This window comes from Lepidochelys kempii, chromosome 9 (genome assembly GCF_965140285.1).
Source record: "Lepidochelys kempii isolate rLepKem1 chromosome 9, rLepKem1.hap1, whole genome shotgun sequence".
Lineage (NCBI taxonomy): Eukaryota > Metazoa > Chordata > Testudines > Cheloniidae > Lepidochelys > Lepidochelys kempii.
Window position 1 is genome coordinate 31,693,032 of NC_136388.1, and position 18,428 is coordinate 31,711,459.

Genomic DNA, 18,428 nt, shown 5'->3' on the forward strand with positions numbered 1-18,428 from the left:
AAGGGGTTGTCACGGGGTGACACTGACCCTTTAAGGAGGAGCAGGGCCAGTGCACCTGTCTGCGTCAGCTGATCCAGAATAGGCTTTAAAAGAGGCTCCTGGGGCTAGGGAAGGGAAGATACCAGTGAGTCAGAGTTAGGAAGCAGGACTGCCAGAGTCCCCTATGTCGGGAGGCTATGAGAGCCTGAAAGGTAAAAGGGGGACAATCCCCTGGAGTTTGTGGCCCAGAATGAGCCAAGGAGCTGTTTGTATTTGTTTTGTTTAGATTTGGACAATAAGACTGCTTGAAGGAGGCTGTGAGCATGGCAGTAGATCCTTTGTAAACTGCTGAGAAGCCCTGCCATATTACAGGGGTGAACATCCAAGGTGAAATCCTGGCTCTGTTGATGTCAATGAGAGTATTGCCACTGACTTCAATGGGAACAGGATTTCATCCCTTGTGGATAGTACTAAACTAGAAAGTACTGTGCACACTAGTGAGGATCAAAGAATAGTATAAAGGAAAAAGCTGTGGTCACGAAAACACCAAATGGGATTCAATCTGGAGAAATTCTGGGTAAAAAACAACACAGAGCAATGATGATGAGGAATGGGAGGGGTGGGAGAGGGAAAGAATATTTGTAAAGCAAGAATTTTGGAAATGATCTGCACCAGATGTTATAGATGGCAGTAACTTAAATAGGTGCTCATAAGGTGGTATGTCATTAAAAATATACAGTGTGATTTTTGGCTTACATATTGTATAACAAGCCATCATCCATTGAGGCAAAAATCATTTTCTAGAGGGAGATGATGTGGCCTTGTGGATCAAGCGCTGAACTTGGATGTTAGACACCTTGGTTCTAGGCCTGCCACTGCCCTGAGACACTTCAGGCAAGTCATTGCGCCACTCTGTGCCTCAGTTTCCCCATTTGTAAAATGAAGATACCAATGCTGACCTTCTTTGAGCTCTGCTAACGAAAAGCACTCTATGAGAGCTAGGTGGTATTATATTTGTCATTGGAATAAATGCACCTATAATAGAATGTTCAATTCTGGACACCTTAATATTTGAAATATGCTGATAATTTGGAGGATATTCAAAAATGGAAAGCTCTGGGTGACTAGTTGATTAGACAATGATAAAAGAACTTAATATGCTAAGTTTGCCTAAATAAAGACTTAGTTAACATGATAATACTTAGTAAGAATTATAAGTTACTATACTTAGTAACAGGTTTCAGAGTAGCAGCCTTGTTAATCTGTATCCCCAAAAAGAAAAGGAGGACTTGTAGCACCTTAGAGACTAACAAATTTATTTGAGCATAAGCTTTTGTGAGCTACAGCTCACTTCATTGGATGATCGGATGCATGCAGTGGAAAATACAGTAGGGGGATTTTATATACACAGAGAACATGAAACAACGGGTGTTATCATTCACACTGTAATGAGAGTGATCAGGTAAGGTGAGCTATTACCAGCAGGAGAGAAAAAAAAAACTACCAATGTGATATATGCCATCATGTGCCAGGAATGCCCCTCTGCCATGTACATTGGCCAAACAGGACAGTCTCTACGTAAAAGAATAAATGGACACAAATCAGACGTCAAGAATTATAACATTCAAAAACCAGTCGGAGAACACTTCAATCTCTCTGGTCACTCGATTACAGAGCTAAAAGTGGCAATATTACAACAAAAAAACTTCAAAAACAGACTCCAATGAGAGATTGCTGAATTGGAATTAATTTGCAAACTAGACACCATTGCATTATTCTTGAATAAAGACTGGGAGTGGATGGGTCATTACACAAACTAAAACTATTTCCCCATGTTTATTTCTCCCCCCTACTGTTCCTCACACGTTCTTGTCAACTGCTGGAAATGGCCCACCTGATTATCACTACAAAAGGTTTTTGTTTTGTTTTTCTCTTCTGCTGGTAATAGCTCACCTTACCTGATCACTCTCATTACAGTGTGTATGGTAACACCCATTGTTTCATGTTCTCTGTGTATATAAAATCCCTCTACTGTATTTTCCACTGCATGCATCCGATGAAGTGAGCTGTAGCTCATTAAAGCTTATGCTCATATAAATTTGTTTGTGTGTAAGGTGCCACAAGTACTCCTTTTCTTTATACTTAGTAAGTATAATAACTAAGATAAAAGACTTAGTTAACATGATAATACTCTACTGTTTAAGAAGAATCCCAAACAGAGAGTTGAATTGTTTAGGGAGATACAGGAAGAACAAAGCTTTAGTAATCAGATGACATGAAGCAAAGGAACATTTAGACAGAATATGAGGAAAAATTTCCTGACAATGAGAGCTGAATATTAACATAACAGACTTTACAGAAAAGGGATGGAAATTCTTTGCTTGAGACATTTAAAATTAGACAAGACAGGAAGCTTGGAAATATAATCTTGCATTGTCAGGGGAATGAGCAAGGTAACTTCACATATTTAATAGGTTTCTTTCTTCTCTAGTGTTCATGACACAAGAAATAATTGCACTGCTGCTTGAATAGTACATCTTATGTTTAGTTTGATAACTAAACTAGGAATTTGGGCTCTGTGTTTAATGACCAATATCAGATTTTCTAAAGTCTTATCAGAACCAGTCATATATAAGATGCAGTGATTCCTGTCCCAACAGTCCCACTTCTTAAAGTGTAAGAAGACCTGTAGGCAGAGAAAATGTTTAATAATCCAATAAATTCATATAAACATTCACCTATTTGAATATAAAAGCTTTAGACCCTAGGAGAACTGTTCAGGGCAACAATTCTTTCCAGAAAGAATTGCTAGCAGCATTTTCCTGGGCAGCATAGTTAGGGCCTACAATTGTTTAAATCAAATATTTGCTTTTGTTTCAATTATAAAGATGAGCCAAGATTTAGAATGTGGTTTTCTTCTGATACAATGGTAGGCTTACTGTATTTATTCCCTTCTGAAAACTGAAGACTGCTTCAGTTCTGCAGGATAATTCTGGTTTAATTTAAGATAAGTTGTTTGAGTGTTTTTGTTTGAGAAAATGCCCATGTAATTGATCATAAAACCTAGTATAACACTCTTTAACTGATTTTAAACTCTTTTGCCTTGTGGCTGGCATAATTAATAAGCAGTTCATTAATGGTTTCATTGATGTTTGCCTGGTGTATACTTCTTCCAGGTCAAGGAGCTCTTGATACAGTTCTCATGGCTTTTAACATCTGCTGTCCCTTGCATTGACCAGGCCCTCTGGATAGTTCATCAGCTTTCTTTGATGCATTCAGGAAAAATGCTAGATTGACTTGATTGAAATCACCACTTAAAACTTAGTGACATAGAAGGTCAATTCCCCATTTACAATTAATTAAGAAACAGGGATGAGAAACTGCAGTCTTTCTATACTTCTTTGAGGTAAAGAATCAATGAGAACATGATCTACAGTCAAGAAGAGACAGAATTTTAACTATAACATTTCAACACAGAACAAACAACTAGAGTCCCTTTTAGGTATACAAGAAATATTAGCAAATAACAGTTTGTTGACCCACAGCACTATAGCTGAGAAGACATCAGCTGAAAGAAGCAGATGCTCAGAGAGTCCGAGTTTTATATTTTTACCATAATCTCTGATGTGACTGTGAAGGCTAAAACCTCAGACTGAAGGGGTCAGTGATGAGCATCATCTCAAGACATGAATGAAGGCAAGAGATGTACTCCCTGAGATTGTTCTCCAGCAGTTGAGAGAGAACTGGCAATGCTGGTCCCAGGCATACACATGCACTGGTTGGCACTTATACTGGATGGAATGGTACAGGGCCAGAATATGATATGCTTCCTCAAAAGGTCCTCAGATAGTCCCATTGATGTTAACAAGACAATTTTTGGAAAGAAAGTGCTACTCTGCATGAGTAAGAATATCAGCTTCTGGTGCTTTGAAATTTTCTGTATGTAAGAGAGTTTACAGCATTCATATTCACATTCTCAGTGAATGGGTTTAGAAAGTCATTGCTCATTTGCACTTTTCTGTACAGCACTTCTTAGACCCTGCTTAATGACCACAGTGATGATCACAATGCAGCCAGGTGTAACACAAGAATGTGTCACTTTGAGTCAAATAAAATATTTATCAATACTAAATCATCCCCTTTGCCCTCAAGAGGCAGCTTGGTCTAGATGATTGGGGCCAAAAATCAAGGGCTCTGAAAGTCTGATTCTGACCCTGCTACTGATTGTCTGTGTGACCTTTGAACTAGTCACTTCAGTTTTCCAATATGTAAAATTGGAATTGTAACTGTTACTTTAGCTACATCACTAGAATTATGTGAAGCTTAATTAGTGTACGTACAGTGCTTTCAAAATTCATAGCACTAAGTGCTATGTGTTCTCATGTGTGGCAAGAGAGTGAGGTAATGGGCACACTAAAAGCTTAAAATAAAAAAGTAAGACTTTAGGTTCAGATCCAGACAAGTGGTGAGCACCAGCCACGAGGAGTTCAGTACTTCTAAGGATTGTTCTCTTATTCACACATGTTAACTTCCCTTTCTATATATCCTTGACCAACCAAGAGATAAGGTCTGAGAGTAGCCTAGTTGCTGGTCTCTGAGTAACATTTGGAGGCACTTAAATGAGTGCAACTGTTCAGAAAAATCTTGAATACAGAGCTGCATCTCTGCTGCCTAATGTCCAGACAGAAAACATCCAGTTGCAGAGATGAACATTAAGAACACGTCCATAAGCATGAAATATTCACCCCAATTTAAAATCATCTAGTTTTAATGTTTAAAATACCAATAATTTTACAGCAATGCATACTCCATTCTAAAATCCACTGCCAAGATCACTTATTTTCTTTGACAGTAAGCATAAAAGACCTCAAGTGTCGAAAGCAACAGAACCACAAAAATCTGAAACGTTGCTTAATTAGTATTTGTGAAGCTTGGGGCTACAGCACATCTGTTAATTTTTATGTTACAACAAGCAGAAATACATTCATACTTGGCGGTATCATTAGCATTCTGGGCATCAAGTCACTAGTAGTAAATAGCCCTCAAAAATGTTTAAAGATATGGCCTTGCCATTGGTGGAGTAATTTCCCATAAGAAAATAATCTTGATGGTTATAGCCAGAGACTGGATATAAAAGATGACCTCTGGCAACTACAGCAGTTTCTTTCTCTGGGAAAACAGTCCTCTTGTTCTTCTCTGGGGTTTCATACTCTGCAGCTCTTGACATGTTGACCGTTTTGTTTACGAAGGGTTATGCTAGGGAAGGGAACTAGTTTGTGGTTTATGACAGCATCACTTCAGAAGATTTGGTACATACTGTGATTTGTATCGCCCATTTGTGCCTCAGCCATAAAAATGCACTTTTTACCAGAAATATTTGTGAATATATAACAGCTCCGAAGACATATGGCCAATAAATAATTCAAAGTTATCTATTTTCCCTGCATATTCTTTATACATCTACCATAGTTTAATGCCTAGCTGGCTTGGAAACAATATTGTTTATGACAGTCCTAGTATACAAATGTTTAGTGACTGGCAGCAAACCACTGATTCTCAGGTTATTGCCTTGAAAAATAAACCCTTTCCTCCTACTCTCCTTTTTCTTGCCTTTCTATTTTGCTAACAGCCCTGAGGAGCATTCTCTTGCATTGTGAGTGCCTACAAAGTGGGTATGTTTAACACTCGATTTCACTATAACGATAATGTGATTTAATTCATTATTTTCCTCTCTCCCCCTTGTCTTCTTTTCAGTTCGATATCTGTTTACAGTCCCAAGGAGAATCCTAACACATTTGATGCTGCTGCTTTCTTCCAGTCTGTGTGGAATTTCCTGGGAATCTTTGCTGGATCATTCGCAATGGGGTCCTCATACGCTGTTGTCACAGCTTTAATATCCTTTATTGTTTTTCAATCAGAAAAAACTCTGCAAGTTTGAAAGTCTGGTTGCCTTGAAAAGAACTTCTAAGGCTGTCTGTGTTTTAAGACTGACCATCTTTACTTTGAGCTTGAACTTCTTGACCATGGGTTTGAAGAGGCTCTGTAAACAAAGCCAGGTCCTCAGCTGGAGAAAATCAACACAGGTTCAATGATTTCAATAGAGCTGATTTTAACCAGCTGAGGGTCTGGCCCAAAATCTATAGTCCTTACTCCTGTAAGTAGTCTCATTGACCTCAATAAGACTACCCTTGTGCCTAAGGACTATTCACATGAGTAAAAGATGCAGGACTGGACCCCAAATTCCGTTGTTTGGGAGACTCTCCTGAAATCCCTCTGTCTTTCCCCATTTATTTTATTTCTCCCCAAAACATTATCATGCTGACCAATCCTTTCAATCAACGAGGAATGGATCACCACACTGGACCAGACTGGGGGAGGGGAGGAGAGTATGTGCGGTACAGCCTTACTCCAAGGACTGAGCTCACCTCCTTGACAGAGCTCACAGCCACTGACAAAGTCATGGGATTACAGGTTACGAAGTACCTGTTAGTATTTTAGCATTCCTGAGAAAATTAAAGCACCATGACATCAAAATTCTCCTGTACTGTTCCACCTGACACTAACATAAATTCATGTAATGAAACCCTTGCTTCATACCACACTCAGCCTCCCCAGCAGTTGCTATATTTTAACTGACCCATACAACTGTGTGGGAATATAATGTAACTGGATAAAAATCAGAAGAAGTGTTGTCTACTAGGTGGAAAAGGCAAAAGGAGCCAAGAGTCCTGGGTTCTATCTTAAACTCTGATAGTGATTCACTGTGGGACTTTAGGCAAAATACTTACCCTTGGTCTATGCTACAGAGTTAGGTCGACATAAGGCAGCTTTCTTCAGCCTAATTATGCCAGGTTTCAGAGTAGCAGGCGTGTTAGTCTGTATCCGCAAAAAGAAAAGGAGTACTTATGGCACCTTAGAGACTAAGACTAACAAATTTATTAGAGCATAAGCTTTCTTGAGCTACAGCTCACTTCATCGGTTGCAACATCACTTCATCGGATGCATCCGATGAAGTGAGCTGTAGCTCACGAAAGCTTATGATCTAGTAAATTTGTGAGTCTCTAAGGTGCCACAAGTACTCCTTTTCTTTTTGCTAATTATGTCAGTGTACACACTACAGCCTTGCTCCCACTGATGTAAGTGCCCTACGACACCAACATAAGTCCACCTCAACAAGAAGCGTAAGGCTTATGTCAGTGTAGTTAGGTCGATGCAGTGTCTGTGTAGACATTGCATTACTTACATCGGCTGTTAGCCATCATATTTATCAGTTTCACAGCTAACTTAACAGGTGACTTAAGTTTCTAGTGTAGACAAGCCCTTGGGCCCAGAGCCTCAAAGGTAGTTAGCTACCTAACTACCTTTGAGGATTCAGCCCTTAATTTCTCTATACCTCGGTGAACGCTGCCTTAAAATGGGTACAATAACAATTAATGTTTGCAAAGTATTTTGAGATGCTCACATAAAATACAATATTTGTTTAATTTACAATTTATGTAGTAGCAGTAATTAAACAAGGTACAAGCCAAGCTAAATTAAAGTGCAGCTTATCCAAACTGGGAAAGGCGTGATTCTCCATTTCCCTACATCTTGTTTAGTCATTTACATCTGTTGGTGTAAAAATGCTACCAAATCACAACAGTAGCAACTTACACTCACTTTGCACAAGTATAAATGACTAAACAAAGCACTAATATGTTGATCAGCTTCCCCATCTTGATTCCTTTGAGAGTCCAGTTCTGAAGCACCAATTATGCTTGTAAACTGATTCCATTTAAAGGCTACATAGTAAAGTTGACCTTCCCTTTTGACAGAGACAATGAAGGCCATGGACCAACTTGGCTTTTTGATCATGTTGTTGCCATATCACCTTTTCACAGCCACATTTCTTTGAAACCACATGACATGAGCACATTTCAACAGCTAATATAAATAGAAGTAGATATGTGAAGTAGACTAATGCTGGAAAATTAATGCTAAATTCAATCACTTAGGCCTTGATCCAGCAAAGCACTTAATAACATGTATAATCTTAAGGTCCCATTGAAGGCACATGCTTATGTGCTTTGTATGATACAGCTGAATAATTTTACGGTGCATTATTTCATTTATGATGGTGAGGTTGAATTTAGGGTGCAAAGCTGTTCATTTTTTTTCCTTAGTATTTTTTAGCACTTGACAAAATTTACAAAGCTGTGTGAGTTCCCCATGTTGGAAACAGGCCTATTCTTCCTCCTGTCTTGGAGTGCCTTCCTGTCAGCAGAAGCTGCTGGTCTTACAGGTAAGTGTTGCATTTTCCTGAGTAAGCAAAGACTGTGGGGCTTTTTAGTAAATCTGTGATGTGGGAAAACAGCACACCTATTTTGAGCATGACATCTTATATGAATCTTCCAAAATCCAGTTGCTTCTTGTCATTGCTGAAATGTGTGGGTGCTGCAAACATCCATCTGCAGGCATAAATCCATAGATACCTGAATGACTTTTTTTTTTTGCACAAGTTTTTGTTTGGTTGGTGGTTTTTTTATTTCTCCCACTCAAATCCCTGTTGCATCCGGAGAAAGGCACAGGCTGCCCAGTGACAGACCAAAACCACTTATAGCCTACACATCGCTGCATCAACATGGAGATAGCATTTGTGCAACCATAGTCAAATACATGGCCAGAAATTGCTTTCTTCAACACAGAGAAAAAGTAAACACATTCATACACAATGAAAAAGGTACACAGAAGTAATCTGTGCAATGCCCAGACTCTGATTGATTTCATAATGTGATTAGGAAGAATATGAGTCATAATAGTTTAAGCCTATTGATGTTTTTGATACTGTTATTTTTGACCATGAACTGCCATAATTCACATCAAGGAAAGTTAGAAGAAAACCTGAGCGCCTGAGCATTAATAGAGAGCCTGTTTAGTTTTTCTGGAGAAATTGCTGGAGACCTGTTAATTTTTACTTTGAACATGATCGTTGTAAAGCTTTTGGGGAGCAGTGAGGCCTGGGTGAAATCCTGGCTACTCTGAAGTCAATGGCAAAACTCCCACTGGCTTCAATGGAGCCAGGATTTTGCCTTTTGTGTGATAAGCCGTATGTTCAGAGGACTTTGAAACCAGCGTGTGGTTTGTTGTAAATTGCTGCATGCTCACTCCTCTTCCTAATTTTATGCACAATTTTCTGTCCCATTCTATGCCAAAGGTGGCTGAATGCCAATGTGTTTCCAAGTTAAACAAGAGAGCCAGGCTCTATCACTTTCCAAAAAAACCCCAACTTTAACCTGAACAAGGCCTTCTTTAGTCCTGTTGTGGTTACTGGCCATTTTCAAAACATTACCTCTAATAACCTGCTATTTACCTAGACAAAAAAATGGAATAACTTCTAAATCCTTTGTTTTTAAGCTGAGTGACTTCCCACACTTTCTAAGATAGGAATTTTAAAACCTTCTCCCCAGCGGAATCCATGGGTGTCACATTTTAGCCAGGAACAAATATGGTGTTACTAAATTTTTAAATAACTGAAAAGCGGGGTTCATAATGGAAACACTGATACTGCCTCCGATGCTGTCACTGCTTCAGGCACTGCTGTACTGAAGGCAAGTTCCACTGTCAGAATGCTGGAGCAGACTGCATATCCAAATAATTGGCAGATATCATTTCTTCACATCACACTGCAAATATGGTGACACATAATGTACTCTCTCCTACTAGTCACTTGGGATGGTGTTTCATTTTTTTAACATATAAAATGTCAGAAATCAAAGCCCTAATTACTGATGGCACGGAGGGGTTTTATAATGACACAGTAGCCATAGTTAACTATTTTTAATGGCCAGAAAGTGAGTGGAAAGCAAAGTCATGATCCAATTAAAGGGAAAAAAACAGAAAAGTACAAGGAAGTTAAGCCTTTGCTTATAGAATCATAGAATCATAGAATATCAGGGTTGGAAGGGACCCCAGAAGGTCATCTAGTCCAACCCCCTGCTCAAAGCAGGACCAATTCCCAGTTAAATCATCCCAGCCAGGGCTTTGTCAAGCCTGACCTTAAAAACCTCTAAGGAAGGAGATTCTACCACCTCCCTAGGTAACGCATTCCAGTGTTTCACCACCCTCTTAGTGAAAAAGTTTTTCCTAATATCCAATCTAAACCTCCCCCACTGCAACTTGAGACCATTACTCCTCGTTCTGTCATCTGCTACCATTGAGAACAGTCTAGAGCCATCCTCTTTGGAACCCCCTTTCAGGTAGTTGAAAGCAGCTATCAAATCCCCCCTCATTCTTCTCTTCTGCAGGCTAAACAATCCCAGCTCCCTCAGCCTCTCCTCATAACTCATGTGTTCCAGTCCCCTAATCATTTTTGTTGCCCTTCGCTGGACTCTCTACAATTTATCCACATCCTTCTTGAAGTGTGGGGCCCAAAACTGGACACAGTACTCCAGATGAGGCCTCACCAATGTCGAATAGAGGGGAACGATCACGTCACTCGATCTGCTCGCTATGCCCCTACTTATACATCCCAAAATGCCATTGGCCTTCTTGGCAACAAGGGCACACTGCTGACTCATATCCAGCTTCTCGTCCACTGTCACCCCTAGGTCCTTTTCTGCAGAACTGCTGCCTAGCCATTCGGTCCCTAGTCTGTAGCTGTGCATTGGGTTCTTCCGTCCTAAGTGCAGGACCCTGCACTTACCCTTATTGAACCTCATCAGATTCCTTTTGGCCCAATCTTCCAATTGGTCTAGGTCCTTCTGTATCCTATCCCTCCCCTCCAGCGTATCTACCACTCCTCCCAGTTTAGTATCATCCGCAAATTTGCTGAGAGTGCAATCCACACCATCTTCCAGATCATTTATGAAGATATTGAATAAAACCGGCCCCAGGACCGACCCTTGGGGCACTCCACTTGATACCGGCTGCCAACTAGACATGGAGCCATTGATCACTACCCGTTGAGCCCGACAATTTAGCCAGCTTTCTACCCACCTTATAGTGCATTCATCCAGCCCATACTTCCTTAACTTGCTGACAAGAATACTATGGGAGACCGTGTCAAAAGCTTTGCTAAAGTCAAGAAACAATACATCCACTGCTTTCCCTTCATCCACAGAACCAGTAATCTCATCATAAAAGGCGATTAGATTAGTCAGGCATGACCTTCCCTTGGTGAATCCATGCTGGCTGTTCCTGATCACTTTCCTCTCATGCAAGTGCTTCAGGATTGATTCTTTGAGGACCTGCTCCATGATTTTTCCAGGGACTGAGGTGAGGCTGACTGGCCTGTAGTTCCCAGGATCTTCCTTCTTCCCTTTTTTAAAGATTGGCACTACATTAGCCTTTTTCCAGTCATCCGGGACTTCCCCGGTTCGCCACGAGTTTTCAAAGATAATGGCCAGTGGCTCTGCAATCACAGCCGCCAATTCCTTCAGCACTCTCGGATGCAACTCGTCCGGCCCCAGGGACTTGTGCACGTCCAGCTTTTCTAAATAGTCCCTAACCGCCTCTATCTCCACAGAGGGCTGGCCATCTCTTCCGCATTTTGTGATGCCCAGCGCAGCAGTCTGGGAGCTGACCTTGTTAGTGAAAACAGAGGCAAAAAAAGCATTGAGTACATTAGCTTTTTCCACATCCTCTGTCACTAGGTTGCCTCCCTCATTCAGTAAGGGGCCCACACATTCCTTGGCTTTCTTCTTGTTGCCAACATACCTGAAGAAACCCTTCTTGTTACTCTTGACATCTCTGGCTAGCTGCAGCTCCAGGTGCGATTTGGCCCTCCTGATAACATTCCTACATGCCCGAGCAATATTTTTATACTCTTCCCTGGTCATATGTCCAACCTTCCACTTCTTGTAAGCTTCTTTTTTATGTTTAAGATCCGCTAGGATTTCACCATTAAGCCAAGTTGGTCGCCTGCCATATTTACTATTCTTTCGACTCATCGGGATGGTTTGTCCCTGTAACCTCAACAGGGATTCCTTGAAATACAGCCAGCTCTCCTGGACTCCTTTCCCCTTCAAGTTAGTCCCCCAGGGGATCCTGGCCATCCGTTCCCTGAGGGAGTCGAAGTCTGCTTTCCTGAAGTCCAGGGTCCGTATCCTGCTGCTTACCTTTGTTCCCTGCGTCAGGATCCTGAACTCAACCAACTCATGGTCACTGCCTCCCAGATTCCCATCCACTTTTGCTTCCCCCACTAATTCTACCCGGTTTGTGAGCAGCAGGTCAAGAAAAGCACCCCCCCTAGTTGGCTCCTCTAGCACTTGCGCCAGGAAATTGTCCCCTACGCTTTCCAAAAACTTCCTGGATTGTCTATGCACCGCTGTATTGCTCTCCCAGCAGATATCAGGAAAATTAAAGTCACCCATGAGAATCAGGACATGCGATCTAGTAGCTTCCGTGAGCTGCCGGAAGAAAGCCTCATCCACCTCATCCCCCTGGTCCGGTGGTCTATAGCAGACTCCCACCACTACATCACTCTTGTTGCACACACTTCTAAACTTAATCCAGAGACACTCAGGTTTTTCTGCAGTTTCGTACCGGAGCTCTGAGCAGTCATACTGCTCCCTTACATACAGTGCTACTCCCCCACCTTTTCTGCCCTGCCTGTCCTTCCTGAACAGTTTATAACCATCCATGACAGTACTCCAGTCATATGAGTTATCCCACCAAGTCTCTGTTATTCCGATCACGTCATAGTTCCTTGACATCACCAGGACCTCCAGTTCTCCCTGCTTGTTTCCAAGGCTTTGTGCATTTGTATATAAGCACTTGAGATAACCTGTGCTTATAAAAAATAATTTTTATTTATAAATAAAGGGACTGACATAGATGGTAAAAAAGGAAATTGCTCCACCTACATAAATTGCAAGGAAAACAAACCCCGCCCTTTTAGTTCTGGCACTAGCAATTCTTTTCATATGCACCTTCTTTGTCTCAGTTGGCAATTGTTTAATTACATTGTCGTGATGAGCCAAAGATGACTCCTGCCTCATTTATCAGCAGGGTTGAGCCTCTGTCACTTAGTTTCTATGAAAGGCCTTTGTCAGAAGCTGTTAGGAAAAAAGAACACATGCAGTCTTCCTTGTAGCTTCAGAAGTTCAAAGCTGAGTTTTCCATATGCAACAACTCTATTAATACTGTATTGACATTTCATCTTAAAGTAGACATTTTTAGCCCTTTGCTTTTAACCAGTTCCAATGTAACTTTCATCTTCTCTCACCCTTGCCTGAAAATGCTTGTATTCACTCTTTCCACAATAAGAAAAGGAGTACTTGTGGCACCTTAGAGACTAACCAATTTATTTGAGCATAAGCTTTCGTGAGCTACAGCTCACTTCATCGGATGCATACTGTGGAAACTGCAGAAGACATTATATACACAGAGACCATGAAACAATACCTCCTCCCACCCCACTCTCGTGCTGGTAATAGCTTATCTAAAGTGATCACTCTCCTTACAATGTGTATGATAATCAAGGTGGGCCATTTCCAGCACAAATCCAGGTTTTCTCACCCTCCGCCCCCCGCTCCCCCAAACTCACTCTCCTGCTGGTAATAGCCCATCCAAAGTGACCACTCTCTTTACAATGTGTATGATAACCAAAGTGGGCCATTTCCAGCACAAATCCAGGTTTTCTCACCCCCTCCCCCTTTTTTCCAAAAACCACACACACAAACTCACTCTCCTGCTGGTAATAGCTTATCCAAAGTGACCACTCTCCCTACAATGTGCATGATAATCAAGGTGGGCCATTTCCAGCACAAATCCAGGTTTTCTCACCCCCCCACCCCCATACACACACACAAACTCACTCTCCTGCTGGTAATAGTTCATCCAAACTGACCACTCTCCTTAAAATGTGTATGATAATCAAGGTGGGCCATTTCCAGCATAAATCCAAGTTTAACCAGAACGTCTGGGGAGGAGGGGGATAGGAAAAAACAAGGGGAAATAGGCTACCTTGCATAATGACTTAGCCACTCCCAGTCTCTATTTAAGCCTAAATTAATAGTATCCAATTTGCAAATTAATTCCAATTCAGCAGTTTCTCGCTGGAGCTGGATTTGAAGTTTTTTTGTTTTAAGATATCAACCTTCATGTCTGTAATTGTGTGACCAGAGAGGTTGAAGTGTTCTCCGACTGGTTTATGAATGTTATAATTCTTGACATCTGATTTGTGTCCATTTATTCTTTTACGTAGAGACTGTCCAGTTTGACCAATCTACATGGCAGTACATTTGTGCTGGAAATGGTCCACCTTGATTTTCATACACATTGTAAGGAGAGTGGTCACTTTGGATTAGCTATTACCAGCAGGAGAGTGAGCTTGTGTGTACGGTTTTTGGAAAAAGGGGGCGGGGGTGAGAAAACAACAAACAGGGAAAGATTAAGAATGAGCTCTCAAAAATGGATACTCTCATAAAAAACCAACCTTCCACACAAACTTCCTCGTGGCTGGATTTTACTAAAACTAGACAAGCCATTTACAACGCACACTTTGCTTCTCTACAAAGGGCCTAATAACATCAGCCACACTATCAGAGGCTCGTTCACCTGCACATCCACCAATGTGATATATGCCATCATGTGCCAGCAATGCCCCTCTGCCATGTACATTGGTCAAACTGGACAGTCTCTACGTAAAAGAATAAATGGACACAAATCAGATGTCAAGAATTATAACATTCATAAACCAGTCGGAGAACACTTCAATCTCTCTGGTCACGCGATCACAGACATGAAGGTCGCTATCTTAAAACAAAAAAACTTCAAATCCAGACTCCAGCGAGAAACTGCTGAATTGGAATTCATTTGCAAATTGGATACTATTAATTTAGGCTTAAATAGAGACTTGGAGTGGCTAAGTCATTATGCAAGGTAGCCTGTTTCCTCTTGTTTTTTCCTACCCCCCCCCCCCAGATGTTCTGGTTTAACTTGGATTTTAACTTGAAGAGTGGTCAGTTTGGATGAGCTATTACCAGCAGGAGAGTGAGTTTGTGTGTGTATGGGGGTGGGGGGGATGTGAGAACCTGGATTTATGCAGGAAATAGCCCAGCTTGATTGTCATGCACATTGTGTAAAGAGTTGTCACTTTGGATGGGCTATCACCAGCAGGAGAGTGAATTTGTGTGGGGGGGTGGAGGGTGAGAAAACCTGGATTTGTGCTGGAAATCACTTTAGATAAGCTATTACCAGCAGGACAGTGGGGTGGGAATAGGTATTGTTTCATATTCTCTGTGTATATATAAAGCCTGCTGCAGTTTCCACGATATGCATCTGAGGAAGTGAGCTGTAGCTCACGAAAGCTTATGCTCTAATAAATTGGTTAGTCTCTAAGGTGCCACAAGTCCTCCTTTTCTTTTTGCGAATACAGACTAACACGGCTGTTACTCTGAAACCTGTCATTGTAAAGAGAGTGGTCACTTTGGATGGGCTATTACCAGCAGGAGAGTGAGTTTGTGTGTGGAGGGTGAGAAAACCTGGATTTATGCTGGAAATGGCCCAACTTGATTATCATACACATTGTAAGGAGAAAAGGAGTACTTGTGGCACCTTGTAAGGAGAGTGATCACTTTAGATAAGCTATTACCAGCAGGAGAGTGGGGTGGGAGGAGGTAATTGTTTCATGGTCTCTGTGTATATAATGTCTTCTGCAGTTTCCACAGTATGCATCCGATGAAGTGAGCTGTAGCTCACAAAAGCTTATGCTCAAATAAATTGGTTAGTCTCTAAGGTGCCGCAAGTACTCCTTTTCTTTTTGCGAATACAGACTAACACAGCTGTTACTCTGAAATCTTTCCACAATGTTTTTTTTTTTAGTTATATTTCAGAGTGGAGTTCATTCTACTGGTTAACAGATCATCAGGTGATTTAACAGCTTTCCAGCAGCACATTTCACTGCTCAATGAGAGATGCAAATTTAGGAGAAAGCATCTGATTTCTTAATCCCGAACTAGTGGAATCTATTTAAAATGAGGTTAAATCTATGCAGCCACCAGAAAGGAGCAATGCCGTGGACTACGCTTATGTTCACAGGTGCTGACTTCTATTATTCCCAGTGGGTGTTCCACCCCTGCTTTGCTCTGAGGCCACACCCCTACACTGTCCCTTCCCCTGACACCCCACCCTCACTTCACCTCTACCCGCCCTCACTCCACCCCCCTCCCTGAGGCTCTCCACCTGCCACTCATTGCTCTCTGCTCTCCCCTGAACATCTCCCACCAGCCACCAAACAGCTGATTGGTGACCCCGCCAAACAGCTGATCAGCAGCACTGCCAAAAAGCTGTGGCCGGTGGGTGCTCAGAACCCCTATTTTTTTTCTGTGGGTGCTAGAGCCCCGGCGCACCCATGGAGTCAGCAGCTATGCTTATGTTACATAAGAGCCTCTTGGCCTGAACAGTCACTTCCAGGGTTGTATTAAGAGCACACCTCTCATAGTGCTCTCCTCAGCCAAAATGCAGGGCTCTAGTTACAAGTTATACCTTTAGGAGTTGAGTCTGTCTAGCACCTTGCAAAATCAGGCCATTAGAGAGTGAGAATTACAGGGAAGTAATTTCCTTTTGCCTATTTGTGAAATGATCCATCAAGGACATTTAGTCTCTGTCTCCTTCAGTAAAGGAATTACTTATAAATTAATGCACACCATCGGTGATGCATTTTAGGATAGCAATTGCCTCTTCTGTGGCATGAGTCCCATTATCAGCATCACATATTGCCATCTTTTACCCTAAGATGAATTGCCACTATCAGTATAAACAATGGAGTAAAATTCATTGAGACTGATTCCTTATGCCTGGCATCAGCTAACAGGCTGTTACTATTCCTATGTGTTTCACAAATGGAGTAAAAAGCAACTAGACTGGTAGACTTTTTTAAATCTTATTACCCATTATCAAAGAGGTTGGCGTAGTTGGAGTTTAGCTATCTGCTGATTGACTTGGTTCATATAGCTATCATTTTTTTATTATCAGGTTTTTCATTTTTTTATATTACATTACATTTTCCAATAATTTAATTTCTTCAGAAAGATCATTGCTGTTGTATTGCACTGATGAACCAATTTTCCATTTCTTCCTAAATCTTTCACTTTAATCCATAGTTCTGCTTCAGTGATATGGGTGCTGAGGCTCTCAGTTAGTGTTCTTTTTCAGTTTTTTAAAAAAAAGGAGCGGAGGGAATGGAAAAGTAAATTAGTCACTACTATCCCCAAAAAAATAAAGCCACAGGTACAAGCAACTGTTAAGAAAGACTTTCTCACTCTCTCTGCTCTGATAGATCTAATCACATTCTCCTGTCCAGAATTCCAACATTGTTCATTCTCAGTAAAATCAAGAAGTGTGCATTTAATTTAGCAGGAAACTGAGACAGACATTTACATTTTTGGCTCCAGAATCTGATGTTTTAATGAGAAAAGAACTAGTGAATAGTTTTATCTTTGAGGCATGCTATGTAGGTGATAGCAGTCCAGAATCAAACTGAAAGATGTCAGAAGAAAATTGGACAATTCCGCTAAGTCTTTGAACAAAATATACAATTGCCTAATTTATATCCCATACACAGTGGAGAAAGCATTTTGCTGTCAGGCTGATTCCTTTCTTCAAAATCCAATTTTAATACTTGTCAAAGAATTTCCAGCCTCACTTAACTTGCCCTTCCACAATGGAAAGTTCCATGTTTGCCTCTTTAGGTAATTCTTGCCTTGTTTCCTGTGTAGTTGCATTAACATGCATATGGTCACCAGTCTCTTAAAAAGACACATTGCAATAACTTCCCCTCATGCTTTATGATATATCTTATGTTGTAACTGCCATGGCTGTGCACAGCAAGCCTTGTTTTAGCAACATATAAATTTCTTGCTGCAAGCACTCCATCTCCCCTGGAAATAAGGTTCATATGGTCTATGAAATTCCATTTTGAAGAATGATGGTGGTGGCTCTTAAAGGCTCAAACCAGAACCCACACTCTGTATCAGATACTCTGTGGTTGATACTGGTCTCTCTTATTCCAGTTTTTCACTGGAATAGTTGCACTGATTTAGTGAATGTACTCCTGGTGGGAGATCAGTGTCAGGCTCTTTATATACCACGGACCCAGTTTTCACATTGCCTCAGGAAACAGTAAATAGACACTTATCCCACCTCTAATTAACAATTGTATTTGGCAGTCACAAATCAATTTTTACAAGCATGGTTGAATTTAATAGTCAAATTAAAAAAAATTGGCAGAATGATGACTCATGCAGTGGAAACTGAACAGGAAATTCATATTTCCATTTTTATTGTTACCCAGGGACTAGTGATATTTAGAAATAGTCCTGCTTAGCCATATTTTTTTAAACTGGCTTTTCATGGTGTGAGCATGTATTTATCCATAACACTGTACAGGAGGACATTGTGATACTACTAATTAACCTAGAGAATTTATACATTCCCACGTCAGCTTTAGACTACAAAATACAGGGCAC

The 18,428-nt window shown here is 41.0% G+C and overlaps 1 protein-coding gene across 1 annotated transcript in view; it reads left to right on the forward strand.

The window, feature by feature from the left end:
* Nucleotides 1-18,428, forward strand: part of SLC9A9 (solute carrier family 9 member A9) — a 325,848-nt gene that overhangs the window by 130,831 nt on the left and 176,589 nt on the right. The window contains exons 7-8 of the mRNA XM_073359753.1: nucleotides 5,734-5,872; nucleotides 8,155-8,260. Of these exons, the coding sequence (XP_073215854.1) occupies nucleotides 5,734-5,872; nucleotides 8,155-8,260 (245 nt within the window). The remainder of the gene's footprint in view (nucleotides 1-5,733; nucleotides 5,873-8,154; nucleotides 8,261-18,428) is intronic.